The sequence below is a fragment of the Syngnathus leptorhynchus genome, chromosome 6 (assembly GCF_054491065.1).
Source record: "Syngnathus leptorhynchus isolate UIUO chromosome 6, UIUO_Slep, whole genome shotgun sequence".
Lineage (NCBI taxonomy): Eukaryota > Metazoa > Chordata > Actinopteri > Syngnathiformes > Syngnathidae > Syngnathus > Syngnathus leptorhynchus.
This window is the reverse complement of record NC_141200.1, coordinates 14,065,352-14,093,110: the sequence shown is the minus strand read 5'-3', so window position 1 is coordinate 14,093,110 and position 27,759 is coordinate 14,065,352. Positions and strand designations below refer to the sequence as shown.

General features: G+C 41.2%; 5 protein-coding genes across 6 annotated transcripts in view; 4 read left to right on the top strand and 1 right to left on the bottom strand.

The window, feature by feature from the left end:
• galnt18a (UDP-N-acetyl-alpha-D-galactosamine:polypeptide N-acetylgalactosaminyltransferase 18a) overlaps nt 1-3,901 on the top strand; it is a 131,811-nt gene extending 127,910 nt beyond the window's left edge. For both annotated transcript variants that reach the window (XM_085915050.1, XM_085915049.1), the window contains one exon: nt 2,215-3,901. In XM_085915050.1, coding sequence (XP_085771176.1) covers nt 2,215-2,361 — 147 coding nt within the window. In that variant the 3' untranslated portion in view covers nt 2,362-3,901. The remainder of the gene's footprint in view (nt 1-2,214) is intronic.
• Nucleotides 3,902-13,176: 9,275 nt separating this feature from the next.
• pyurf (PIGY upstream open reading frame) lies at nt 13,177-13,759 on the top strand. Its single transcript, XM_085915117.1, has 2 exons — nt 13,177-13,452; nt 13,613-13,759. The coding sequence occupies exons 1-2, from the start codon at nt 13,250-13,252 to the stop codon at nt 13,746-13,748; spliced, it is 339 nt and encodes a 112-aa protein (XP_085771243.1). The 5' UTR covers nt 13,177-13,249; the 3' UTR covers nt 13,749-13,759.
• A 120-nt stretch (nt 13,760-13,879) lies between these two features.
• LOC147056114 (phosphatidylinositol N-acetylglucosaminyltransferase subunit Y-like) lies at nt 13,880-14,540 on the top strand. The gene has a single exon (XM_085915118.1). The coding sequence runs from the start codon at nt 13,880-13,882 to the stop codon at nt 14,090-14,092; it is 213 nt and encodes a 70-aa protein (XP_085771244.1). The 3' UTR covers nt 14,093-14,540.
• LOC147056113 (uncharacterized) lies at nt 14,122-18,126 on the bottom strand. The gene is made up of 3 exons (XM_085915116.1): nt 17,960-18,126; nt 15,888-17,265; nt 14,122-14,624 (listed from the first exon to the last, which is right to left on the bottom strand). The coding sequence occupies exons 1-3, from the start codon at nt 18,031-18,033 to the stop codon at nt 14,478-14,480; spliced, it is 1,599 nt and encodes a 532-aa protein (XP_085771242.1). The 5' UTR covers nt 18,034-18,126; the 3' UTR covers nt 14,122-14,477.
• Nucleotides 18,127-26,308: 8,182 nt separating this feature from the next.
• Nucleotides 26,309-27,622, top strand: pth1a (parathyroid hormone 1a). Its single transcript, XM_085915506.1, has 3 exons — nt 26,309-26,651; nt 26,848-26,951; nt 27,035-27,622. The coding sequence occupies exons 2-3, from the start codon at nt 26,869-26,871 to the stop codon at nt 27,303-27,305; spliced, it is 354 nt and encodes a 117-aa protein (XP_085771632.1). The 5' UTR covers nt 26,309-26,651; nt 26,848-26,868; the 3' UTR covers nt 27,306-27,622.
• Nucleotides 27,623-27,759: the final 137 nt, after the last annotated feature.

Here is a 27,759-nt window from a genome sequence, read left to right as displayed (position 1 = left end):
TACAGTCACAATAATAAACATTGTGTTAAATTAATAACACAAAACAGCAAAAGTCATTACACTTTTTAAAGACCGACTTTTTCATGCAGCTCTGGTATTATAAAGCAGTAGATTGTGCAGAAGCTCATACTTTCATGGCTCAGTTGTGTTTATTTGACCACATTGATTGATTGGAATGTTAACCAAAAGAAGACAAATGTTGAAGTGGCCCTCTATCCTTCACTTTTTGTGGATGAAGCCCATGATGGAAAAAAATTGTACAGCCCTGTAATGTACAGAACATTTTGGTTTTAAAAGCAAGGCTGTCTTCCTGAAAACCGCAGTGAGCTTGATGGTAATAGCTTGAGTCTGCTCTCCTGGGACCTCGTAAACTCATTAAAATATGTTACTGTTCCTGCAATATCACTAAAGGAACCTAGGCTCAAGGCTCTGTCATATAGCAAACAAACAAACAAACAAACAAACTTATTCAAAGTGGCATTGGTTAGAACAATGTTAGGACACAGACATATTTTTGCATTCATGCTATGACTCAGTCTACTTTTAGATTCGTGCATGTTAGACAGCAAAAATATAAAAGCAATATTTCTTGCATGGTAACAAATCATTCTTGCAAAGAGTGGGATAAAATTTAGTTGCTTTTTTTTTTTTTTTTAAAGAAATACACAATATAGAATTGTGGGGGTTTTTGTCTGATGTGAAAACAACACCAGCAATGCAATTACAATAATTATTTCTCAAATGATAAAAACAGAAATTTGTTTTGTGGAAAGAAAACTGTGTTTTCTGTCAGTAAATGGTAGGTAGCTATAATAAGCCAATGTAAATGTGTTTTCAAAAATCCGGTGAATGATGTGCTCACTGAAAGGCTGTAAACGGTGGTGTTTTTTGTTGTTGTTGTTTTGTTTTGTTTTGTTTTGTTTAATCAGAAAATGTGTTTTTTGTTGTTTGTCATTTTATGAAAGAAAATCATTGTTTTCTTGTTCAGAAAGAAAATACACCTTAAATGATTGAAAATGCATTTCCAAAATTCATTATGAAGCTTCGTAATGCTATAGCCGTGACCTTGAGGGGGTGAGACGGAGTGAGAGACTGCAGCTTCGTCACTCACAAAGTTGATGATTGATTTCTTCATCTTTAAAAGGTCACTACTTCGGATGACATTTCCACTTTGAAAAGCACCAGCTCCATTGGATTAAGACATTCCTTAACACAATTTTAAAGAATAAAGTTATTTTTCCTCCAGGTAGCTTGGAATAAAGGCAAACCGCAAGCTCATACGCATATGGTACGTCATGAGATGCCAAGCGTGTAGTCCATAAAATGCATGTCATAAAAAGACAAAAAAGAAAATGTTTGTCCCAAGTGTGTGTTCTTTCTATGCATACTAAATATGTCTAAGTTACTAGAAGTTCAAGGGAGTTTAATTTAAAGTCCTTCAGATTTTCGATTTAGATTTGAAAACTTCTCAAGGTGGGATGCTTTACAACAATACATCTCAGCTTCAATTCTACGCGACTTTCTGTCTAACGTGGTTTGGACATGCACCACAATTCCTTTCGTCATATTTTAAATGGACGATATTGATGAAATTGTAGCGCAAAAAGACAAGAGGCAGTTTCTACTTTTGAATACGCAACGGTGTGTCGTTCTCTTTCCCTTTCTTTGTTCCTCACTCCCGATAACCCTTTGTGACAATTAATCATCAACATTATGGGTGATTACTGATTTATTCCTTGTAAGGAAAGCTAAACCTTCAAAACCTTCAGCAGAATTCTCTAGTAGACAAAAAAGAAGAGCGTTCGGATTAGTCTGCGCCAATATCGGCAATCAATTTAAGTCAGGGGTGTCAAACTCATTTTTTTTACGGGCCGAATTGTAGTCATAGCTTCTTTCGGAGGACCATTATGACTGTCAACCCAAATAAATGTATGAGCATCTCATATTATATACACTAAACGCTACAAAACAAACTGACAAATAACTCGTTTTCAAATCAGACGAGTAAAAACTGGTCAAATATTTTTTTTAAAAAGATATTAAAAGTGAAGACATTTTAATGCAGAATTTGTCTTCCCAGGCCACATAAAATGATGTGGCGGGCCGTATCTGGCCCCCGGGCCTTGAGTTTGATCGCTGTAATTTAAGTAATATTTCCTTCACATATATGTAATCTTTTATTTGCTCTTTTTCTGTAAATGTCTGTCTCTCTAGGATGGTTCCATCCAGAACACGGAGTCTCAACATTGTCTGGAGATGGTGGAAAGCAGTCAGTCCCAGTTTAGTTTCCAGCTTGCCATTCAGGACTGCAGCGGACAAAAGTGGACCATCACTAACATACTGACTGTCCTACCTCAATGAAGACATTTTGTGACATCTTCATTGTAATGGACAAAGACAGACGTGTTTTCAGCTGCTACAAAACAAAAAGCTGCAATGAACAAAAATTTGCTTTGTCTGCGCAAGAAAATTATTCAATCTGAAATTTACCGTCAGTTCCTCTCATAATTTTTTCCTGCAATGTCTCGTGAGGGGAGACAATCACAGATGAATCATGCTCACTAAACTTCCCATTCTGTAGAATGAAGGAGAAACACAATTTCATATTCCAGGGAACAGACTCATAAAATCCCCAGCTGGTTATTCCAGATACTCCGCTCGAAATAAAATTTTGGATATCAGACGGCAGTTGCGCCCTGACTATCACGTAACTAAACCAAATTCAGTTTGGATGGTTCCAATATTCTTGTGATCTTATTCCACCTATTCTCATGAACAGTATGGGTAATATCCAATTGAGTTATCTGCTATTTTGCACATGATATTCACGAGCTCCATGACCTTGTACCAAGCCAAATCGCGATATGCTCCATAACAAAGTTGCAACCATGAAATGGATGGATGCCATTATAACAGCAGACCCAGCAGACCTGTTTAGACCACTTTACAATAATATACCTTCTCAAGTACCCATAACATGTTGCACGTTGGTTCATTAAAGTAGATTTCTTTTTGTTGCATTAACTACAAACTGCTGCTGCTAAGCAACCAATCTGCCAAACATTTTCAATTTTAAGGTACAAATGAAGCAATTACTCGTTATTAACAGATCAGTTATTATTCATTCTTGGTTGTTTTATTGATCACCGAATTATATACCATTAGTCTGTGTTTCAGTGCAGAGGACAAATATGTATGTTGGATTTTCTTATGGTTTAAAGCGAATCTCAAAATGTAAAGGCATAAAGGGAGTACAGATTTAAGTAGGGCTACTATCTTTCACTTTCTTTAGTGTGGAATAAATTCAGTCAGAGGCAGAGCTGTCTATCATTTTAATTCCATTCAATCCGGACAGGCAGCTACACAGACAGCATTGTTTTGACTCTCTACAGCTTGACTAAGAATTACAATCAGAATTATCTTCACTGGCCAAGTAGTCCTGTATATTAAAAACACACAAATTATCTCCAGTTATTGGAGTTACTTTAGTACTTTTGAAAAGAAAAATGTATATAAAGTAACATAAAATGGGCAAAGGTGCAGTCGTACTTTTTTTGAGAATTGCGTTACACAACTGACAGTGACAGAGCTATAACAACAAATGCACTATTCTAAAATTAAGAAAATCAATATTACTGACATGACAGAGATGTTTGACCATTGTCAAACAACAATAATAATAATAATTCCATTGAATTACAAGTTGATTTTTTAAGAAATTAATGAGTATCAATTGGAATCTCAGCTGAAACAAATTAAAGATCTACATGTGAATGCACAGCATGCACCGTCTCTGCTTGAACAGATTCGAGGTGCCCATCTCAGTGATAATTTGGCTTTACTTGGGGAGAGAGCACTTGTACCTTCAAGATACTTATGTGCTTTTACGCTGTCACCTCACTCACACAATGATTTATGGTTAAGTGAAACGAAAAAATCATTCATACACTGATGGTGCAGCACCACAGCAACTGTAGGGAACAACAAAGAGCACTCCAAAAAGCCTCCATACGACGACTACATGTCAGGCTAAATTAGACATCAACATAATATGAAAACTTTCTCTTGATAGATCATCGTAACAGGCAAAGCCGATGAACCCGTTTTTTGCCTCTGTGGAAGTTCTGGTGCGTGGAGTTGGCTCACCCCCGACAATTAGGTTACCGAAAGCGCGGCGTAAAAACATGCCCTTTGTCGTACCGTGACAATGGTCTAACTCGGTGTGTTTGTGAATTTGGTAGACGTGCTACACCGCGCTAAGCTTAGATTACAAAAAGTAAACTAGATTTTAGACTTGGCATAAGCAGGTAAAAAACTTCTTGCACAGGTGATGCAACGTGATTTTTTATTTGATTGAGGCGCAGGCAGACAAATTTGGTGCTCTTTGAACATGTGTTGTGGACGTCATCAAATTTCATTCATATTTAAGACACCAGCCTGAGAAAATCCCTCTGAATCTTTGTAGAAATTAACACAGTGAACTCATTATCCATCCATCCATTTTCTGAACCGCTTAGGGGGTCGCGGGCGTGCTGGAGCCTATCCCAGCCGTCATCGGGCAGTAGGCGGGGGACACCCTGAACTGGTTGCCAACCAATCGCAGGTCACACAGAGACGAACAACCATTCGCACTTGCACTCACACCTAGGGACAATATGGAGTGCTCAATCGGCCTATCAAGCATGTTTTTGGGATGTGGGAGGAAACCGGAGTGCCCGGAGAAAACCCACGCGGACACGGGGAGAACATGCAAACAAAAATAGGGCCGGAGGTGGAACTGAACTCACACCCTCCTAACTGTGAGGCGGACGTGCTACCCACTGCGCCACCGAGCCGCTCTGAACCCATTATAATCATCTTAAAACTATGTCACTATTGGGTGGAGGGAGGGTGTCACCCGGATGCACACACAATTGGGGGTGCAAAACAGTCTCCAATTGCCCATGTCACATGGATGGCCGACGATGTCATCCCGCAAGGGGAAATTTTGCAATTTACCCGCACAATGTCAGGTTTGCATATTCTGATGTGCTGCTCTCAGACCGCCCTGATCTTGCAAGTGAGGGACACTGCTAGAGTTGGCCGGGAAAAGACTACTTTAATTCCATTCCACAAGGCACACAAAGGCACAAATGCCAAGTTCTACCTGTGCAGTCTCGCAAAATACCAAAATAAAAAAAACTGACTGCACTTTGCAAAAGATCTTTGCTGGAAATGAAAATAGGGCCCATAGTGACCGTACAAAAGTAGAAAAATATACTGCTCTGCTTCTGGGCTCCTTCATTAAGGTCAAAAACCACACCACCTCAGGGCTTGAACCTGCGCCTCCTTTCCCCTCCCTAAGCCAGTGAGCAATTTTGTCCCTGACTTTCTCAAAGTACCTTTTTTCCCCTTAGGAAAAAATTAAAACTAGCTATATCCCTCACACTGCCAAAATCACAAGATAACCATTGGTAATGGAAATGTGAAAATGATAAAACAGTCATTCTTAATTTTAAAGACAAATTACATGGGCATACTGTAATGCGAATGTGGAGAGTTACAAATGCACTCACTCTTAAATATTCGCAAGAGTTACACGTGTAAAAATACGTTAAAATGAAAATAAATAAATTAGCCAATGAAAATGACTACCAAATGCGAGAGTGACGACCAAGGCATCAAACAGTATCAATCAAGGAGAAGATAAACTCAAACTTGTGCTTCATTTTTGTATGCGGCTGTCAGTTTAATTATATATTTATTTGTTTATTTATTTGTTTGTTTGTTTGTTTGTTTGTTTGTTTGTTTGTTTATTCGCTTGTTCATGTATTTATTTATTTATTTATCTATTTATTTATTTATTTATTTATTTATTTATTTATTTATTTATTTGCTTACTTATTTAAAAGCATGTACAGTGGATTTTCTTTTCTTAGGACAACAGATTGTTTTCAATGCTATTTTTGATCACCATTATTATGTGTTTATGTCATCGTGCATGTACATTATATGGTGTAATCATAAAATAAACATGTGATGCACAAGTTTTTGTTACATATTTTTTGTACTATCTAACATGTTCATAGGTAGGCACAAATACATTATTCATCTATATTTTTGGCTTTTGTGGATTTGACAAAATGACTACTGGTTACTAGTAGGCATTATCAAATATACCATCAGTTTGAAACTGACTCTCAAATATTATATTCCTATTCAGTCCAGTAATTTAATTTCAGCAGTGCACTTCTCAGCTACTGTGTAGCATCCATTATCAAACGTGTTAAATCTCCTCGTGACTCTAGTTTTACAACCTGATTTTTTGTAATTTTGGGGGAGGCTGTTGTGCTATAAAAATGTTCAAGCTATTTTATTAGCGTAGGAAAATTATAATATTTATGAGAAGTGAAAATAAAGCTAGACTGTACCAAAAACTCAATGCGTCCACTATTTTAAATCTGCTGGAGGGATCGTGTCTTGTACTCCTCTTGCTTAATTTATTTTGACTTGCATGGTCGATAATAAGCTGGGCCATTTTCCTTGAGTGTTTGCATCTTGGTTAAACGTGACTTTTAAACAGATAAAAAAAAACACAGTAACAGCAATTTGAGCAGTTTCAACAATTTGGGTGTCTCCAAAACGCTTTTTCACGCATGCAGGGAGATGGTGTTTACTGCCTTCATTCCTTTGAAATACAATCATATTCTAACTTTATTCAGAACATACCGTATTGGCCCGAATATAAAACGATGTTTTTTGCATTGAAATAAGACTGAAAAAGTGGGGGTCGTCTTACATTCGGGGTCTAGACATGATACCCATTTTCACTTGTGTGCAGCGGTAAGTTAAAGGTTGCTGGTGTCGACTGAGTAGGTTGCTGTGATCGTGTGCGTCTTTGACACAAAGTGGGTAAATACATTTCATTGTTACTACTGTCCACTGTTGTGCCGTTTGTCCAATCGCAGTTTGCTTCGTGTGCGCGCCGTTTGATTGACAGCTTCAGCGCGCTCCTTTAAGTTTGCCTCGCATCGTACGAATAGCCGTTACGCAGCAGCACGGCGACTCACGGTCGCCAGCAAATTTATTTTGTTTGGTGTGTTGCCAAGAGTATTTCATTTATGGTTATTTAGTATCGCGGAACTGTTACGCACAGTTAGTTATGTAATGTGTGCCGTCTTTGAGTGTTGTGTGATGTCAGAGGTTGAGCATTGAGTTACCTGTTGTATTTCTGTCTGTTGCAGAACCACACACACACAAACCACACACACCCTTCACATGCTTCACACAATACCCTTTTGCCAATTTGCCTGTATGCCCCTATGAGCCACAGTGCCTGTTACTTTTTTGCCAATAATTCACTAAAGCAATCAAACCTGAACCACGTCTTCCCTCCTGTATTCTGGCCGACACCCGGGGGCGAAAAGAGCATAACCATCCGAGCCAACCCCCTATACAATCCTCAGGCTCCCCAACAATAGAAGTAGCAGTTTGCATTATTTTGTTGCAATGTTTTTCTTTATTCATATTTGTTTCAAGACGTTACAGTTCGACCTCACTTTGATGGTTAATGCAGTTATTGCAATTTTGTTTTTTTATCACAGTAGATTGGTTTCTTTACATTTCAAAATCACAGAAGCCATTCATTTACAAATGTGATTGCACTTTAGTTTACATATTTAAATGTTCAGATATTAAGATTTGATAGACAGTTTTTGCATGATTTGAATGAGGCAAAATAACATGCTTTTTCTCTCGAATATATTGTTATAATCATTTGTTTCAGATTTAATCATTTTCTGTATAAAAATTAAATTTGGTGTTCTAAAAGTATTTTTTCAAACTTGAGTCTTGAAAAAGAGGGGGCCGTCTTATAATCGGAATCGTCTTATATTCGGGCCAATACGGTACTTAGGATAGGATATATAAGCCATGGTACATTGAGACTGGTTGCCAGCCAATCCCAGGTCCCATGGAAAAACCATTCACATTCACCGCAATGAACAATTTAGGAGAATTTGCAAACCCTACACAGGAAGGCCAGAACCTACATTCGAACCCCAAACTTCAGATCTATGAGGCAGACGCACTATGCACGCATCACAGAAATTATTTTATCAAAGCAAATGTAAGGGGTGAAAGTATAGTCAGAGCCGTGCTTTACCATTAGGCTGACCAGGCAACTACCTGGGGCCCCCACTAACCAGGCCTCTTTGTGTTTCATTCTTCCATTTATAAAAAAAACTATGCATTCAGAAGACATTTAGTGCAAAGATACACAGTGGAGTAGCTTGTGCTTTGTAGGATAGTTAAAGAAGAAAATGTATGTCTTCACAATCTTGCAGCCTCTGAGAGTGCTCTAATTATTCCCAACTAGAAACAGTGTCTCATTGGTCCACTGAGATTGTAGCTGGACGTTTTTTTCCCCAGCAGCACTCGTCACCCATTTCCCTCTGTCATTAACGTCTCTCCTGTCACCCCAACACCCCACATGCATGAGTGCATGTCTCTTTACTAAGGAGGAATGATGTTAGGATGTTAGGTTCTCCATCCAAATGTCACAGCAGCAATCACCTATTTTAACGTATGATGTATTGAAATTCAATCCCAGGCTTATACAATACCATAGTAGTATTCTGGGGAATTGTCATAAAAGCCTCATCAAAACAATTAAACGGCCCACGACTGAACCTGTTGGAGCCACAAAGTTATGCAACAAAAAAAAAATCCATCAGAGGTCCTTGTGTCTTTAAATAGAATGTTTTTTAACACCCACCTTGCAACCAGGTACTTATTCAAAAACACAAAACTAGTTTTTATGGTAAAATTTGGAAAAGTATTTTTAATAAATAAATAAAATAATTATAAAAATAATAAAAATAAAAGAAGATATAATAAATAATAAAAAATAAATTAAATTAAAATAAATATATATTTTAATAAATAGGTTTATGATACAGTATATGACTGTGTTAGAGACCTTACTAAACATATTTACATAAACTAAAAGCTGTACCTCTATTATTTACCCTCAAACATCTGAGTGTGTCATCAGAATGTTTACATTCAAATATCAGTACAGAAAAAAAAATCCTCAAAGTATTGTGGTTGGTCCAGGTACTCCGTGGCAAAGTTTAGTCATTCCTTTTTATATGGTTGGTCTTTGGATGTTTTTTCAAACATTCGCACCAAACGTGGGAGACTCCAGTCATTAAAGTTCTATTCCCTCCATGTCAAGAGAAATTATTGACAATTCCATGCTTGTCTAACTTCTTATTCTCATTATGTACTGGTGAAAAAAGCGATACCAAGGTCTTTAGAGATAATTTTATACTTCTTTAGATAGACATTTTGTTTGTGTGTGTTTGTGCATTTCTGATGGCCTCAGACAGCTCCTTTGTTTTCAGTATTGTGACAATGTAAAGGGGACAACAGCTGGATCAGGGGATGGCTGAGAATATTGTCATTTGTCAGTTTCACATGTCCTGAGTGTTGTTAGTCACCGAAATGTTGAACAGAGACTGTGATGTAACGAAGTCAAATTCCTTGTTTGGCACGCTCAAACATGGCGGATAAATTTTTCTTGAATCTTTTCTAAAACAAGAAAGGGAATTTCTGATGCACATGGAATTATAATTACGTTATAATAGATCATACAATAGTGAAATTCTAATGAATGCTGTAACACTTCAAGGAGCTAGATTACATCTTGCTTTTATGAAGCATATGTACTCGGTGACAGCGTTGTTAGCGCTACAATATAAAAAATCCAATATAGTTTAACTAGGCTACAGTGATTAGCTGTCACTGTTGAAGTGGTTCAACTTATAGTAATAATAATCTTCTGGAAATCTTCTATCTGTTACTGCCAATGCTGCCCAAGCATTTCTGCCTCAAGGATGCAGGTTCTGGAGTTAGATCTCAGCTTTGGCCTTGCAGTGTGGTATCTGCATCTCCCCTTGCTTGCTTGGGATTTCGCATTTTGTGACAGTAGCTCAAAAGTAATGTAAAATGCATCACAGTCCAAGGACAGACCAGAGCTAGTCACTTCACAATGGCAGTAACTCGTAATGCAGTATGTCATGGATTACAAGTAACTAGATCGACACTTCTACTTAATGTCACAAATTCACATGAATGTTTTGGTTCACTCTGACATTTGCTTTGAGGGAACTGTGAAATAAAAAAATGAGCATTGCAGTCTTGTATCTCCACTGGGCTGTGAAAGTTGAAATCACATCTTCTTGACCCATGAAGACATCTTCCCAATACAAACTAGGTCAACAAAGCAGGGGGAAAAAAACACAGCCTGAAGTAGTCAGAAAAGTCATGCTGGTGAAAAGCTCCTAAGGGCTAGCTGTCAGTCGGCAAATATCTTGTGTCCACATGAATGACCGTGAAAAGGTCACAGATGTGTCGGACTGATGAAATCTTTGTCAAATATTACTGCTGTGGAGTGGACTCATAACATCGGCCAAAACCTCGTACGACCCCTCCTGTCTGCCTCCGTTTCTGCTGCTGCCATATGGGTGATGCCTTCACTGCTGCTGCTGTTGATTCCACTTGTAGCAAATGTCAAAAGAGGTGCTGTGTTTGAACTATGCTTTCCCTCTCTGAGGGTCTCTTCTGTGATGAAAATCTACAGTCTTTGAAATATGGGCAACATTTCTTGAGAGGTGCAGGAAACAACAGTATTTCTACTATTGGCAGAGAGATTCTGTCTGCCTAGAAGTGGTTTAAAGCAGTTCTGGCAACACTGCTGCACAGTCAGATGCATGTGAATGTGAGCTGTGTGGTGGTGTCATTCATTCATGTGCCTATTTTTATTGATAGAAGCAAATGCAATCCACTTTTATTTCCCAGGTTGCTCTTGAAGGTTTCTGATTGAACTCTCATCAGAATTTGTTTCCAATCTTGTTTCTATCCATCTATTTTCTACAGCACGGTTCCTCGTTTGTGTCGCCGTCCAATTGTAGACTATTCCTCACTTGAAACCTAAGTAATTGCATTCAACCACAATGTAAACGCTGCAGAACACTTTATTGTATTGCAGTAAAATCATGTTGGTCTTATAAACTTAACTATTTAGTCTTGATGGGTGATATGAATATATAACTCAAACGATCACAGCATTATGTTCTGTCCATATACTGCAAAAGTTTGGTGTGTTGGTCCACAAGCACCATGTTTTCAGTGACACATCAATAAGGGCCAACCCTAAACCACTCAGTCATTTGTGGTGTTTGTGCACATCCTTCTTCTGTGTCAGAATAATTTCAGCCCAGCGCTCCATACAGCTGATTGATACAGCTCACGAGTAAACAACCTGCACAAGGAACTGTCTGTGACTGCAGCATGCTACATAACCTTTCTTGTATCACCTTTTGCTGGGAGTAAGATTTATTATTGTGCTGTGCAGCTAAAAAGAAAAACTAGTTGCAAGCACTGTGTACGAGTCTCAAAGCAAATGACATTTGTGTGATGTGTTTGTGTGCGTGTAGGTGTGTGTATTTGTATGCGTGTAGGTTTGTGTGTGCATGTAGGTGTGTGTGTGTGTGTGTGTGTGTGTGTGTGTGTGTGTGTGTGTGTGTGTGTGTGTGTGTGTGTGTGTGTGTGTGTGTGTGTGTGTGTGTGTGTGCGTGTAGGTGTGTGTGTGTGTGTGTGTGTGTGTGGTGGTGGGGGGGTATTTTCACTCTGACACAGAGTTGTCAATATTCAATGAAGAGATATTTATTGGTAGTAAAGGGAAATGTACTTTCAGCAGTTCGCAAACATATTTTTTAAGGTTATGTTAAACTTATAATCATATCAATATAATATCTAGTATTGGAGCGCTTGTGTGGATTGGTGGGTGATGAAGAATGTGCAGGCAAACTGCATGAACTTGTTTTCTTCGAAGTGTTGTGGAACCGGACGATAACACCTCAAGGTCGGTGAGAGACGAGAACAAAGAACAACTTCACGTCCAGGTGGTTGGGCTTCGAAAGGAAAAACCCAACGCCTGACCATCGCGGTAACACCTCGACGGGGAGGAGATGGCCATCGACCAATCATCACACAATGTTTTGCATGTTTTAATATTCATATTGTGTTTCTTTAAAACTGGGCAACCCGGAAGAATGTGTCGTCTTTTGGTGGTCACAAAAACACACGGGTTTTAGTGTGAGGGACCCGAGACCCAGGCCTGTATTAGTGCGCTTTGTTAGGAATAAACAATTGGTAAATTTGGTCTGATTGATCTACTTACTGGTCTTCTCTTTGACAGAACGAACTCGTAAAATTGTTAGTTGCACCAGTGTGTGGATTGGGACATAGCAACTTGTGTTAAGTGTTGATCGCAATTTGGAATCAGAGCAATAGCTAAAATCCGTATCCTAACAGTAGCCAATATTTCTTTGTTGTCTTTGTGTTCAAATAAAGTGTCACTTCAGACAATGAATTGTTTATTTTCAAAGTCAAAGTCTGCTTTATTGTCAATTTCTTCACGTTAAGACACACAAAGAGATCAAAATTACGTTTCCCACCGTTCCACGGTGACTAGACACATTACACAACACATACAAGCAAATAGCACAAAGAGTAAAAATGAATAGCCAAGAGCGATGAATAAGTAATAAGCAAATAACCCAATAAATAAACAATACATGTTTGAAGTGTGTGTGGTTTATCTAAAGAAATCATTCATACGACAATAGTATTTGATCCTTAAAAGCGTGGAATTCTCCACTGAAAACAAGAGTGTCTCCATCTAGCCCAAATTTATCACTGATTACAGTGTTGATGCACATGACCTTGGTTGGCTTACTGTCAACACTGTTTTGGATGATGCGTTGGCCAGTCTAGTCATCTTCTGCTGCATAGGGTGGTGATTGTGTGATCGTAAATAAACATTATCGGGAAGTCGAGGTCATCAATTTGGGTGCCGTAGTGACACTGGATGCCAAGTTTGACTCATGCTATAATGTGGGGGAAAGCACATCTCTGCACTGCAGAACAATGCTGCCACTACATGGACAAATGTGGACGCTCTTTAAGTATAATCAGTTGTGAATCAAATGTATGCGATGATGATCAAGCCAAAACCATTTTAAAAAATGTAACAAATAAATATAAAATAATGTATTATTTGAACTACAATCACACAATTTTTTTAAATAATTGCACGGAACTGAAAAGGCTAAGTCCCAACAGGCGGGGGACTTTTATTTGAGGTGCACTCAAACGGTTTTCCGGAAGTCATTAGGGGACTATCTTTAGCTCTACCGAGGACATGTTGCGCAATGTTTTGGGCAGATTTTTGACCGAATCGCCCTTTCTTCATACCAATGTAAGATACAAGGCATCCATTCAGGCAGCTGTATCTGGTTTTACGTCGGTGAGGAGCTTTACCGATGTGAAGGACGAAACAAAGCAGGCGTTTGACACCTCGCTGTTAGAGTTCTTAGTGTGTCCACTGTCCAAGAAGCCACTCAGGTAAAATTGTCAGTTTGCAATTGCTACTTTAGTTATTCGGTTTATGGCTCGTAATGCAAGTTATGTCTGTTTTAGTACGGGCGATATTGACTGTTACTAAAGCATTCTCATCACAAAGGCAGTTTCACTGTGAGTCCCGTGACTTTGGTCTGCTCTGCAGGTTTGAAGTCACGACCAACGAGCTCATCAACGACGACCTCGGCATCGCATATCCTATCGTCGACGGAATCCCCAACATGATCCCCCAGGAAGCCAGACTTGTACAAAAAGACTCAAACCCATCTGCCCAAGAATAGAATTGTTCACTTTGCATCCTCAACCAAACTTTTGGCACCCTAGTTCATCTACTATATTCATCGAAGTGGAGTAAGAGGTGATGCTAATCGAATAACATCATTTATTTGTCGAGGTTCACACACCTGCAATCATGTTTTCGTTGTCTATGATGGTGGGCTTGGTTCCCATCGTGTCCCTCTTTGGCTTGTTCTACTCTGCCGCAGTGGATGAAAACTTTCCTCAGGGCTGCACGAGTAGCAACAATTTTTGCTTCTACAGTCTGCTGCTGCCCATCACTATCCCTGTCTACGTCTTCTTCCACCTGTGGAGCTGGATAGGAATTAAGCTCTTCAGGCACAATTAAATTTGTATGTGGTGTTTAACAATGTTGTATAAATTAGTGACACACTGCCCCTTGTTTGCCCTTGCTTTTATTTGTATTTTCGAAATGCAAATCACTAGTAGAAAACTCAGGTCAGAATGTCACTTACAGTAAAGATGACTTCTGATGATTCTCTTAATGCAATAAACTGTACCTATAACATCACATTTCAACTTTCAACAATCAATGAGTAAACTTTCCTTTAAGATGACTTGCAAACGAGCCGATACACTTCCCTGTTATTGAATCATTTCCAGAAGTGAAAAAACAATTTCCATTCAACTCAAACAATAAATTCTGTTATCTGAAAGGTGAAGTGTAGTAGACAAATTATGGCAGTTGATTTTATGTGAATTTCTGATAAACCTCAACGTGTCTTCTTGCCTTTCATGTCTTTCTCACTTGGTCTGCTCTGAGAAAATTTCATCAGAGGTGACTCGGGTCTGGGTGAATGTCCGTCTCCTTTGGTCTTGAAGAAGAATGACTCATTCAGCCTCATCTGCACTGGCCTTACCTGGCAAAGCAAACAAGGCATTAATGTACATTTTGTACGTTTGAAATGAATACATTAGCATACCGTAATTTTCAGACTATAAGTCGCGGTTTTTGTCATAGTTTAGGTGGGGGGGCGACATACTCAGGAGTGACTTGTATGTGATTTTTTTTTCCACAAATTTTCAAAATTCAAAAATCCGCGATGTAGAAAAACCGCGATAAACGAACCGCGATGTAGCAAGGGATTACTGTCATTTGAACTGCAAGCGACGTCACCCGTGCCGCGCTCACGGGATGACGAAGATGACGAAGGGCCCCACGTACTACCGGCATCATTAGCGGCTTTGTTTGTAAGTGACACGGAGGACGAAGAGTTTGAAGAATTTCATGATTTGGAGTGACACAGAAGGTTTGAAAAACTATTATGGCTTTTACGCACGCCCGGTCCTTCTCGATGGGAGCTCTCTTTCACCTCCATGGATGGAAGTCGGGGGCTGGCGCTCGGCCGGGTGGCTGTCTGGGGACGCTGGATGGGGCTCGGACATGGCTTTTACGCACGCCCGCTCCTATTCTAAGGAGCTCTCTTCCACCGCCGTGGCTGGAAGTTCAGTAGTTGTTGGCTTGTTGAACTCTTGTTTTGTTAAATAAAGAGCCGTTTACCAAACCCACGTCTTTCCTGGTACTTTGTTACCGCTACAATATAGTTATATACTAGATCTCTGCAGCGCACACGCAGCGTTGTTGACATAAAGAACGAGGAATTTGATCGATGGATGTAATGATTTGGAGTGACACAGATGGTTTGATAATATTGTTGTAATCTGATAGTTATTTGAAATATACTTTATATATCGTTATATGGGTTTGTGGAATAATTAGAAATGCAAGTTACAACGGGTCCGACGTCAGCAAATGCGTCGCATACGCGGCGTTGTTTACATAAAGCACGATCGATAGATTTAATAAATTGGAGTGACACAGATGGTTTGATAAAGTAAAAAAATAAACTAAAGTCTAAAAGCTCATGTATGAAGTTGCTACAGACAAAAACGTTTTCACTATATTTTTTTGTTAATTTTTGTAACATAACTTCACTTAATTATAATTTTATCTTATTCAACGTTTTTCAGTTTTAGTTATTAGCACTTATCACAAAAGTAGTTTTTGCAAGGATTGATAATTCTAAGGTGTTGTATTTAAATGGAGGAAATGCTATGTACAGAATATGAGCCTGAATGTCAGGGATGAGAATGTAGGTTGTAATCATCTGGTTCAGGTCAACCTTTTTGCTTTGGCCTGGCAGCTCATTGCAGTCGCTGGAGGTCGTCGTGTCGCCGGACTTGGGCTCCGACTCCGTCAGAGGACTCTGTGTGGTCTCTTCTTCTCTCTTCTCATTAACAACAACCCCTGCCTTCACCTCCAGGTCTTTCATGGCTGAGCAACAGGATGAAGGCACGTTGAGCCCTCTGGGGGACAGTTTATTCTCACCCCATTTCTCATTCTCTTTGACTTCACTTGAGGCCCACCTACAGAGGTCTTTCCTAGCTCTGTGAGGCAAGCTCAGATCCAAAGGATTCTCGACATCAGAGCCGCCCGCCTGTCTTCTCTTTGTGGAGAAAGCAAAATAGGAGGAGAGTTCGGCAGTGAAGAAGTTTTCTGTCTGAGTGGCGATGCAGGCCGTGGGTTTGAGGGGTATGTGGAGAGCGTGTGAAAAAGCCTGCTGAATTTCCTTGCGGTGATACCGCTTTGACTTTGCAACCTTTGGTGGTGACCTATCTGCTACGGCCATCTTGTCCATGTGGAGATTTTTTACATTGGGCTTTGAATAAAGAGAGCATAAGGGTTCCTCAGCCCCGATAGGGCTCGCTGATTTTGTTTGGAATGAATAGTTCTTTTTTCGATTGTGCGATCTGTCCTTCTCCGCAGTCCTTGTCTTTTTTGGTGTCTTTTGTCGCTTCTTTTTTCTTGAAAGCTGACAAGAATCCTTGTCAAGGTCCAAATATTTGTCTAATATCTGGGTTTGTTGCGGCAAAGTTGTAGTTGTAGCTTTGCAGCTGTCTTCCCCAATGGTATCTGAGGAGGATGATCTGAATGTCTTTTGGGTGATAAACAAGTCCTGGCTGTTGCTTTCGTCCCACTGAATGTTGTTATCTTGAAGTTGAGACTGATGCTGAGCCTTTTCGCTCACAAGAGTAGCCCGCTCACAATCTGTTTCAGCCGCTTTCTTCAACTCTCTACACTCTTTTGGGAACTTGGGATCTATAGAGGCAAAATTAGGACGTTTGACACAAGCGGAGTCATGTGACAAATCGAACGCCACTTTCTGTTTTCTTTGGCCTTTTTTCTTGGTGTCCTGAATTGTGTGATGAGACTTCTCCTTCCAAATAGTGCTGCCACTTCTCAGGTGAGACATGACAGATTTCGATTCTGTTGTCACTGTAGCATCGCTGCTGCCAAGTATACTGTTTAAATCCAGTTTCTTTTTCTTCCTTTTTTTCTTCTCTTTCTTTGATTGCTTTTTCTTCACGATGATGCCATTTGAGTTTAAGGGTATGTCGTTTTTTCTTTCTGACCCAGTTTTGTCCTTCTTTGTTTCCCGTTTAATTCTCCCAGGTAAAAGCAGGCACTCCCAAAAGTAGTCAATCTCTTTCGACATGGCTCTATAAAACACAAAGGAACACCCAAGTTCATTGATTTGAACAAGGACAGAGGCCACAACATAATCATTAAAGAATATTACTATCAGTTAGTTGAAGCACTGAAAGATACAGCAACAAGTGAGGTTGCACCATGTTTGTTTGATTGAAACAAAATGAGGAGCAGCTTTTAACCCATAGAAGTCCATCCACAAGATGGATCTTGCATCATGTTATCTTTATTTACTCTCCAATTTGCTTTATGGAAATTGGTATCTTTCAGCGAACCATTAAAATAATTAGTGAACATTTCATTGTAATGTGCTGTACTGTAGTGTAACCTACTTATTTTTGTAAAAGCTGATGAAGTCACTCATTTAATATCGCTTAACAGTACAATCAATGCATTAAGAAGAGGTTAACACGTCACGGGTAGAAATATCGAGTCTACTTAAAAGGAAACAAAAGCATAAAACAAGTAAACTGCAGCGAACTTTCGTGAATGATTCTGCGTGCTGTTTAACTTGAAAACGTATAACCTAAAACAAAACAAAAAACCGAGAACTCGACGCAGGTTAGTCAACGCAAAAGACGGTCACATTTCCCTTGTTGTGAAACGTTTTCGAGATGTTTCTTTTACTGTTCTGTAACGCATTCGTTTTACAAGCATTCTTTATCCATATTATGATGTTTAAGGGTGTCAAAATGACTACTATACCTGAATATTTCGCAGAAAGTAAATTTGAAGTCAACATCAATAGGCACCGCCGATGCCGCTATCTGGTGTTGCATTCATGAACATAAGGTAATTTACTTTTTTTTAATCCGCTTGGTTCATCCAATTTTCAACAATATGTGTCTTGTCTTGCAATTTGTGGAAATCTGCACACAAGTGTGATGAATTAATTATTCCACCAGTAGTTGTAATTTCAAGCAGCCAGGGTAAGTGGCAGTGATGTATACTGTGCATTTATGGTAAAATCTCTCACAGAGGTAAATCATTATCAAAGTCATCAAGTTATCCCACAGAATTTTAAATTGAAAAGAATTGTCAAGGTTTGCAAATAAGGGCCATGTTTTGCGAGATTCCTGAGGAAAAATGCCCATCAAATGCTATTGGGATTAAAGAGAGAAGAGGTATTGTACATTTTTCATCGTTTAAATTTTGCAGTATGTACCGAGTTCAGAAAAATGTTGTGCTTTGTTTAGGTGTGGTTTGGGTTGTACATTTCGTGCACTCCAAGAATGTAGCAATGACATACCAAGGCTGGTGGTATAGCAATAGGCCCCTCTCAAGTGAACATCTTTCTCTCTCTCTCTCTCTCTCTCTCTCTCTCTCTCTCTCTCTCTCTCTCTCTCTCTCTCTCTCTCTCTCTCTCTCTCTCTCTCTCTCTCTCTCTCTCTCTCTCTCTCTCTCTCAATTGATTAATTGTGCATTTGAACAGTGACATGTTCTCCCCTTAAAATGGGATTATAGATTGCATGTTTTTAAATGTATGTTAGAAAAAATAATTAAGAACAAAGGAATACAATTAAAATTAAAATTCCAGTCTATTTCTTATGAGGTGAGAATTTTACTCTTATGTGGTGTCTGGTGTCAAGTGAAACAACAGGGGGTTGCCTTTAAAAGAAGGGCAAGCCAGTGCTGTTCCAGGAAAAGCGGCAGTAATTAAACCCCTGTAATGTTCATGAGCTCACTCACCGTTAAATATGACCCTTCAACTTAAATTGTAAATCCTGCAAATGACAAGAGTCACTCAGCTCACTTATTCTCACATTTTATACCTTGGGTGAGATGAATAGTAGTACATTTTTATGAATCGTGATTGTGTTAAAATATTATCGACTTACAGTATACGCCATTTACCAATGTATTTAGTATTATTTAAGCATTTCTACTAGTGTTTTGGAGTAAGAAAGAGAAATATTACCTTAGACCAGGGGTGTCAAACTTTTTTTTTTTTATCACAGGCCAGAATCGTAATTATGTCATAGTTGTTGTTCTTTTAGCGTTCCTCAACTTTCCCAGTCTTTTGTTGCCCTTGTCCCATTTGTATTTTATTTGAGGAAAGAGGGGGGGGGGGCAGACATGAACTTCACAATATGATAATATTAGCAACAATTTTCATCAGTTTGAAAAGTAAATACTTTGTCGCTGTAATAAATATTTGCAAAGTTTTGTATTCTTTTATACATAGTCCCAACTACATTGGAATAGGTGTTATAAAAAGAAAAAAAAGCAGGTCAACATTTGACTTGAATGTTGCGTAAGTCTTCCTGGACAGTGATTCTAAGGTACTTGAATGAGGTGACCCTTTCGATCTGCTGGAAGTATTTTCTGTTGAGAAGAAAGCATATATTTCAATTAGTTAGGATTTAGCATACATATAAATGGTAAGCAGCACTTGATAGGTTATTGCAAAGATCATTTGTATAAATGGAGAAAAGTAGAGGTCCCAGGAGAGAACCTTAGGGTAAACCCTTAAGTACGGGGAGGAAGAAAGACAATGAAAAACTGGACATTTCTACCAGTCAGCTGCCCGAGCCACCTCATCTGGCTCCTCTCAACGTGGAGAAGCAGCGGCTCTACTCCGAGTCTCTCCCGGATGACCGAGCTCCTCACCCTATCTCTAAGGGATATACACCCTCGGACACCCTGCGGAGGAAACTCATTTCGGCCGCTTGTATCCTGGATCTCGTTCTTTCGGTCATGACCCATAGCTCGTGACCATAGGTGAGGGTAGGACCATAGATCGACCGGTAAAAGTCAAAGTCCTCTTTATTGTCAATTTCTTCACGTTAAGGCACACAAAGAGATCAAAATTACGTTTCCCACCGTCCCACGGTGACTAGACACAGTACACAACATCCATCCATCCATTTTCTGAACCGCTTAGTCCCCACGGGGGTCGCGGGCGTGCTGGAGCCTATCCTAGCCGTCATCCGGCAGTAGGTGGGGGACACCCTGAACTGGTTGCCAACCAATCGCAGGGCACACAGAGACGAACAACCATTCGCACTCGCACTCACACTTAGGGACAATTTGGAGTGCTCAATCGGCCTATCAAGCATGTTTTTGGGATGTGGGAGGAAACCGGAGTGCCCGGAGAAAACCCACGCGGACATGGGGAGAACAAGCAAACTCCACGCAGGGAGGGGCGGAGGTGGAATCGAACCCGCATGCTCCCAACTGTGAGGCGGACGTGCTACCCACTGCTCCACCGAGCCGCCCCAGTACACAACACTCACAATCAAATAGCACAAAGAGTAAAAACGAACACACGAGCAACGAATAAGTAATAAGCAAATAACCCAAATAAATAAACAATAAATAAATACACAAATAAGAGCAGCAAAATGGAGCAAGTGTGCTAATAGCAGACAGCCAGACCATAGCGCAAAAGAACAGGACGTCATGCAGCCGAGGGTGGAGGGGGCAGGGAATTCAGGATCCGGACAGCTTGGAGTACGAAGCTGTTTCTGAGTCTGGTGGTGCGGGAGCGCAGGCATCTGTAACTCTTCCTAGAGCGCAGAAGTACAAACAAAGAGTGAGCAGGGTGACTCACATCACACACAATCGCGGCCGCTTTGCGGGTGAGGCGTAAACTTCCTTCAGGGAAGGGAGTGGAGCCCCGATGATTTTACTTGCAGTGTTCACTATGCGCTGCAGGGCCTTCATGTTGTACTCAGAGCAGCCTCCACCCCACACAGCGATAAGGACGCTCTCAATGGTGCCACGGTAGAATGTGGTCACGATGGCGGGAGGAGCACTCGCTCGCCTGAGTTTCTGCAGAAAGTACAGGCGGCGCTGAGCTTTCTTCGCCAGCAACGCAGCATTGGTGGTCCAGGAGAGATCCTCACTGATGTGTACCCCCAGGAATCTGGTGCTGCTCACTCTCTCCACCACAGCACCGTCGACGGTCAGCGGCAGGTGGTGGGTGTGACCCTTCCGGAAGTCAATGATAATCTCCTCGGTCTTGTTGACGTTCAGCAGAAGGTGGTTGTCCCTGCACCATGCGGCCAAAAGGTCGACCTCCGATCTGTAGTGAGTCTCGTCGCCACCGGTGATCAGACCCACCACAGTCGTGTCGTCGGCATATTTCAGCACGCGGTTGCTGCTGTGGGTCTCAGTGCAGTCATGCGTCAGCAGGGTGAAGCGCAGCGGACTGAGCACGAAGCCTTGAGGGACCCCCGTGCTCAGCGTGATGCTGCCGGAGACATTGTCGCCCACACGGACTACTTGAGGCCTCTGACAGAGGAAGTCCAGTAGCCAGTTGCAAAGGGAGGTACTGAGGCTCAGCTTGTCGAGCTTGCAAATGAGACGCTGTGGAACAATGGTGTTGAATGCAGAACTGAAGTCCACAAACAGCAATCTCACATACGAGTCCCTGTTCTCCAGGTGGGTGAGGGCAGAGTGGAGGGCAGAGCAGACGGCATCCTCAGAGGACCAATTGGGTCGGAAGGCAAACTGGAAGGGGTCAACGGTGGGGGGAAGAACAGATCTGACGTGCGCCAAGACAAGCCGCTCAAAGCAATAGAGCTTTGCCTTTTGGCTCAGCTCTCTCTTCACCACGATGGACCGGTACAGAGTCCGCATTACTGCCGACGCTGCACCGATCCGCCTGTCGATCTCGCGCTCCATCCTGCCCTCACTCGTGAACAAGACCCCAAGATACTTGAATTCCTCCACTTGGGGCAGGATCTCATTCCCTATCTGGAGAGGGCATTCCACCCTTTTCCGACCGAGCACCATGGACTCGGACTTGGAGGTGCTGACCCTCATCCCGACCGCTTCACACTCGGCTGCGAACCGCTCCAGTGAACGCTGGAGATCACGGCCTGAAGAAGCCAACAGCACAACGTCATCTGCAAAAAGCAGAGACGCGATGCTGAGGTCCCCAAACCGGACCCCCTCAAATTCTGTCCATAAAAATTATGAGCAGAATCGGTGACAAAGGACAGTCTTGGCGGAGTCCTACCCTCACAGGGAACAAATCCGACTTATTGCCGGAAATGCGGACCAAACTCTGGCATCGGCGATACAGGGACCGAACCGCCCTTATCAGTTGGCTCGGCACCCCGTACTCCCGAAGCAACCTCGACAGAATCTCCCGAGGGACACGGTCGAACGCCTTCTCCAAGTCCACAAAACACATGTGGACTGGTTGGGCCAACTTCCATGCACCCTCGAGGATTCTGTCAAGGGTGTAGAGCTGGTCCACGGTTCCACGGCCAGGACGAAAGCCACACTGCTCCTCCTGAATCCGAGGTTTGACCTCCCAACGGACCCTCCTCTCCAGCACCCCTGAATAGACCTTACCAGGGAGGCTGAGGAGTGTGATTCCCCTGTAATTGGAACACACCCTCCGGTCCCCCTTCACAAAGAGGGGAACATCCAGAGCCTTTAAGAACTCTGGGCGGATCTCATCCACCCCGAGGGCCCTGCCACCGAGGAGTTTTTTAACTACCTCAGTGACTTCGACCCCAGAGATTGGAGAGTCCGTCTCAGAGTCTCCAGGCCCTGCTTCCACAATGGAAGGCGTGTCGGTGGAATTGAGGAGGTCTTCGAAGTATTCTCCCCACCGACTCACGACGTCCCAAGTCAAGGTCAGCAGCACACCATCCCCATTGTAAACAGTGTTGACCGTGCACTGCTTCCCCCTCCTGAGACGCCGGATGGTGGACCAGAATTTCCTCAAAGCTGTCCGGAAGTCATTTTCAATGGCCTCGCCAAACTCCTCCCACGCCCGGGTTTTTGCCTCAGCAACCGCTGAAGCCGCGTTCCGCTTGGCCATCCGGTACCTGTCAGCTGCCTCCGGAGTCCCGCAGGCCAAAACGGCCCGATAGGACTCCTTCTTCAGCTTGACGGCAGTCAATGTGCCCCGCCTCCCCCGGGACGTGGGAAAAGCTCTGCCGGAGGTGGGAGTTGAAGCTCTTCCTGACAGGGGATTCTGCCAGACGTTTCCAGCAGACCCTCACAGAGCATTTGGGTCTGCCAGGTCGGACCCCCCCCCCATCGGAGCCAACCCACCACCAGGTGGTGATCAGTTGACAGCTCCGCCCCTCTCTTCACTCGAGTGTCCAAAACATGCGGCCGCAAATCCGATGACACAACTACAAAGTCGATCATCGAACCGCGGCCTAGGGTGTCCTGGTGCCAAGTGCACACATGGACACCCTTATGCTTGATGGTGTTCATGATAGAAAATCCGTGTCGAGCAGAGAAGTCCAACAATAGAACATCACTCGGGTTCAGATCGGGGGGTGCGTTCCTCCCAATCACGCCCTTCCAGGTCTTGCTGTCATTGCCCACGTGAGCATTGAAGTCACCCAGTAGAACGATGGAGTCCCCAGAAGGAGTGCTCTCCAGCACTTCCTCCAGGGACTCCAAGAAGGGTGCATACTCTGAGCTGCCATTTGGTAGAAGAACTGTATACTGCATAATATAATATTATATATTGGTTAACATGTGCAATTGTTCTTTTACACAGACTAAAATGAAACTTGAGTGTAACTACACATTCTTTACACTATCTTTTGACTTAGTACATGAGATGATCAGCATCTGTCACGTGTCATTTATCTTCCATCACCCCTCCACAAACATTGTGTCACCTGCTAAAAAAGTCAAAGCCATGACCTAAAATAGCAATTTCCTTAATTATGTACAACTATCTTCCCTGTGTAGCTGCATACCCAAATTATACTACTTTATTGTATACTTTACAGACTTGTTGCTAAGCACCTTTAAGTCAAATGTCTAAACATTTTAGTCATACATTGACATTTTCATCTGCTTCTGTGTATTGCCGATATCTTCCTGCTATTTTGATTAGTCCTGAATGAAATCACATTAAAATTATGACATTGGCTTACAAATATTCTTATTATATTTTAGATACATACTCAAATATTACTCTGCGCATGATACACAGGAGCGGCTATACTCCAATACTGGCTAAATTATGCACTTGACTTGCATAGCTATAAATGCAATATTGATGGTGATGTCACAAGATATTAGCAATTAGTTTGTAAGGCTTTGCTAAATAAATAAATAAATAAATAAATAAATACATAAATAAATAAATATGTTTACCATGCCCCACTCTTGTATGTGTCCCTCCTTGTCGAGTTGCATTTTTAGTGACGCTGTGGGATATCCCCCCCAACTGTGACTACCCATGTTATATTCCCACGCACCTCGTTGCTTCTGCATACCACTCATTGAGGCAGCATGAGGTAATGAGAGCGACAAAGTTCTGAATCCAAAACTCAGGCCAGGGGTCATAATGTTGAGCGAGTGTCATCTAAACAGGCTGAGGATATGGTCTGTAATAATATCACAGGAAAACAAATGAAGGTCAAACTCTTTTAAGAGCCCCAGGATCACCATGAACCTTGTAAGGTTGCCAAGTAAACAACTTTAATCATTGACCACTCACTTTACAGTGAAATCAAGAAGGGCAAATAAAGCACCAGGAGAATCTTTGTTATTCTAAGCAAGACATAGGTCAAATTACATTAGAAAAACAACTTTAAATGTAACTAACTCATCTATGAAAACAGTATAAACTTGAATATATTTGTTAGGTTTCTATGTGCTCCAGCTATCCTCTCCTAGGTAATTATCTTCAATTACTAGTTTTCCAAATAACAGATTACCAGAATGATGATCTATGTGAGATTTTTTTTAATTCACCAATCACTTGGAAGTTCATTTTATAGTGAGATACAATTTATTCTAATTCATTAAAAAAAGAAACAGATATACAGGCCACGTGTTAACAGAACCTTTGTGTCATGACATTGCCTCTCACTGTTTCAACTAATTTTAGAAAACTCATACCCTGGTGGTTGTATGACCAAAGTAAGTTGTGGGGGCTTCCCTCACTCTTTCTATGCACATCTGTCATTCTTGAGATACTTGCTGAAAACCGAGGGCAGTGACACCTGAGCACAAAAGCCCAATGGACATATTCCTGGTATTAAAGAAAATAGATCTATGAATACCAAAAGCATAAAAAAATAGTCTATTTACAGTGATTTGTTATATCTTTCATTACCCTAAATAAAGTGTATTACACATTAATGTGTGCTGTTATCTTCACATCCAACATTAAATTTCTTTAACATACAACAAACAGAAACTACCCTATGAAAAACAGTTGTGGAATTGTTTCTGCGTTGTAACGTTGATCGGTCTGGTAATTTACTGCCATGTATTTGTACACACAGAGGATATAACGTTAAGCCTGAAGCTTCTTATTACCTGGCAAAATTTTGAGTGCAAATATTTTTGGGCGGTGAGGTTATTTAAAACCATTATCATAAAACTATTTAGCATTAATATCATAACGGTTATGTTGAGATGTATCATGTTTGACTTTAGTTATTGATTATAAAAAGTAAACTTGATTTTAGTTTGGCAAGAAAATTATAATAGTGGAATATGTTTTGTGTTGCCAATAAAATATGTGATGTGGGATTTCAAATGTGAAAATAACTTAACTGTTAGCTCTTTTCAACAAGAGATGAAACTATCTGAATCCGTTACACGATACACACAAACACACGCGCGTGCACACAAACACACACGCACACACACACGCATATACGCACACACACACACGAACACACTTATCACCGTTTATAAAGATCTACAGGATTACCGACTGACGCCACTAGCAAACCTCTCTATACTCTTTCATTCAGAACATATTCTCTGACGTCAGATCAGTGTAAAAGCTCCTTTTTTGGGAAGCACACTCTTTAAACAATGCTAATTCTTGAGTAAAGACTCAATGTAACCAAGGAGACTTGCTAATGGTCAACGGCAGTCATAAATCTATCCAATTGTGGCAACTACTGTTGTGCGGAAGGTTAAGAGTCAGATAAAAAGGTCAGATGTGAACAAATTGAAATGGCAAGACCACGTGGGAGAAAAAGAAACCATTTTAACATTATTGCAGAAGTTTAAGAATTTGTGTGACGAAATATAATGCATGATTAATACATGAAAAAACATCACAAAGTATCTTTACAAGTATCATTGAGTTACGTTGGATGTTTGCCTCTCAAATAAATGCATGCATTGCAAAAAGATTGGAATTTTGGTCCTCAAGAGTTTGTGTCTTTGGTGTCTGGAGTGGTATTTTGGTTTGGTATGAGGAAGGTGAAAGAAGCCCAAAGCAAAAAGGAGGTGTTGTCATTCCTCTCCAGCCACAACCAATGGTGTGACATCATCAGTGCTAATGACGACAAGTCATCAATGGCTGGCCCAACTGGCTATAAAAGCAACTCCAGTCCAGAGCTTATTTCATCAACTGATAGCCACCATCAACCCAACTAGAATTGAACTATGATTGTACTCGCCTAATACATTGAAGACTCAGGATAGGCCACATCAGGTATGTTGAACTCATTCTATCTAATAAATGGGAATTTGCAGTAGGCCAATGTCAGCATTTTTTTAAACTTTAGACCCGATCATTCAGTCATTTTCATTGACATGTACTGTTTATAATATATATATAATACATACTACAGTGACGTACATTTGAGTTGGTGTGTGTTGATTTTTAACATCATCTTCCTTTCTAACAGGTCACCAAGTTATAGTTTATCATGAGAGGTTTTCAGTGCCAAGCCCTCTTCATCTCACTGTGCGTTATGCACCTCTTCATTGTCACCGAAGGGCGCCCCCTCAGGTAAGACCCCCTCGTGTTAGTAGCTTTAACCGCCCCGTTTCTAAATGTATTCGTACTCAAAATACAACATACATGTTGTCCAGGAAAAGGACAGTAAGTGAGGTTCAGCTCATGCACAACCTCGGGGAGCACAGGGAGGTGCAAGAGCGCCGCGACTGGCTGCAGTTGAGGCTCCGGGGCATCCATACCGCCCCGCGCCTCAGCCGATTGGAGGCGGGCCGGCCGAGGAGGAGGTTGCTTCCCGACGAGCTGCCCGAATTGACCGACCTGACAACGGAGGAACTCCAGGAAGCCATAAAAATATTTGAGAATCTCCTTAACGCCACACAACCTGAGTCTGAGGATTTCACTTGACAGTCGGACCTTTACTGCAACAATTCCACTTTTTTCCCCCCCCTATTGGATACTTTTCGATAAAAGTTATTTTTCTAAATGTATGTTTTCGTGCTATTCCGTAGTTATATTTATTAAATTGGTATTTAAGAACTGACTAATTTGTTCACTGAGGAGCAAAGACTTGAGTAGGCACTTTATTATTTTTTTTCCACCTATTTATTTGCAAAATGAAAAACGAAGAGTTGGACCAACAATGTTGTAATATTATCAGTGACATGCATGTACTGTATTGTCGTTGCACTTACTGGCACTTGGAGATTGTTGTCAACATAAATCAAAATGTGCGTTTCAGCAAAATGTGTGGTTGTGTATGTATTTGTTGTTTTAAAAATGCAGTTGGTCGTGTTTTACTGCGTCAAGGCGGTGGAGGGGGGCTGCTTCAGAATGTCCAACGCGAGAAGTCATGAGTCGT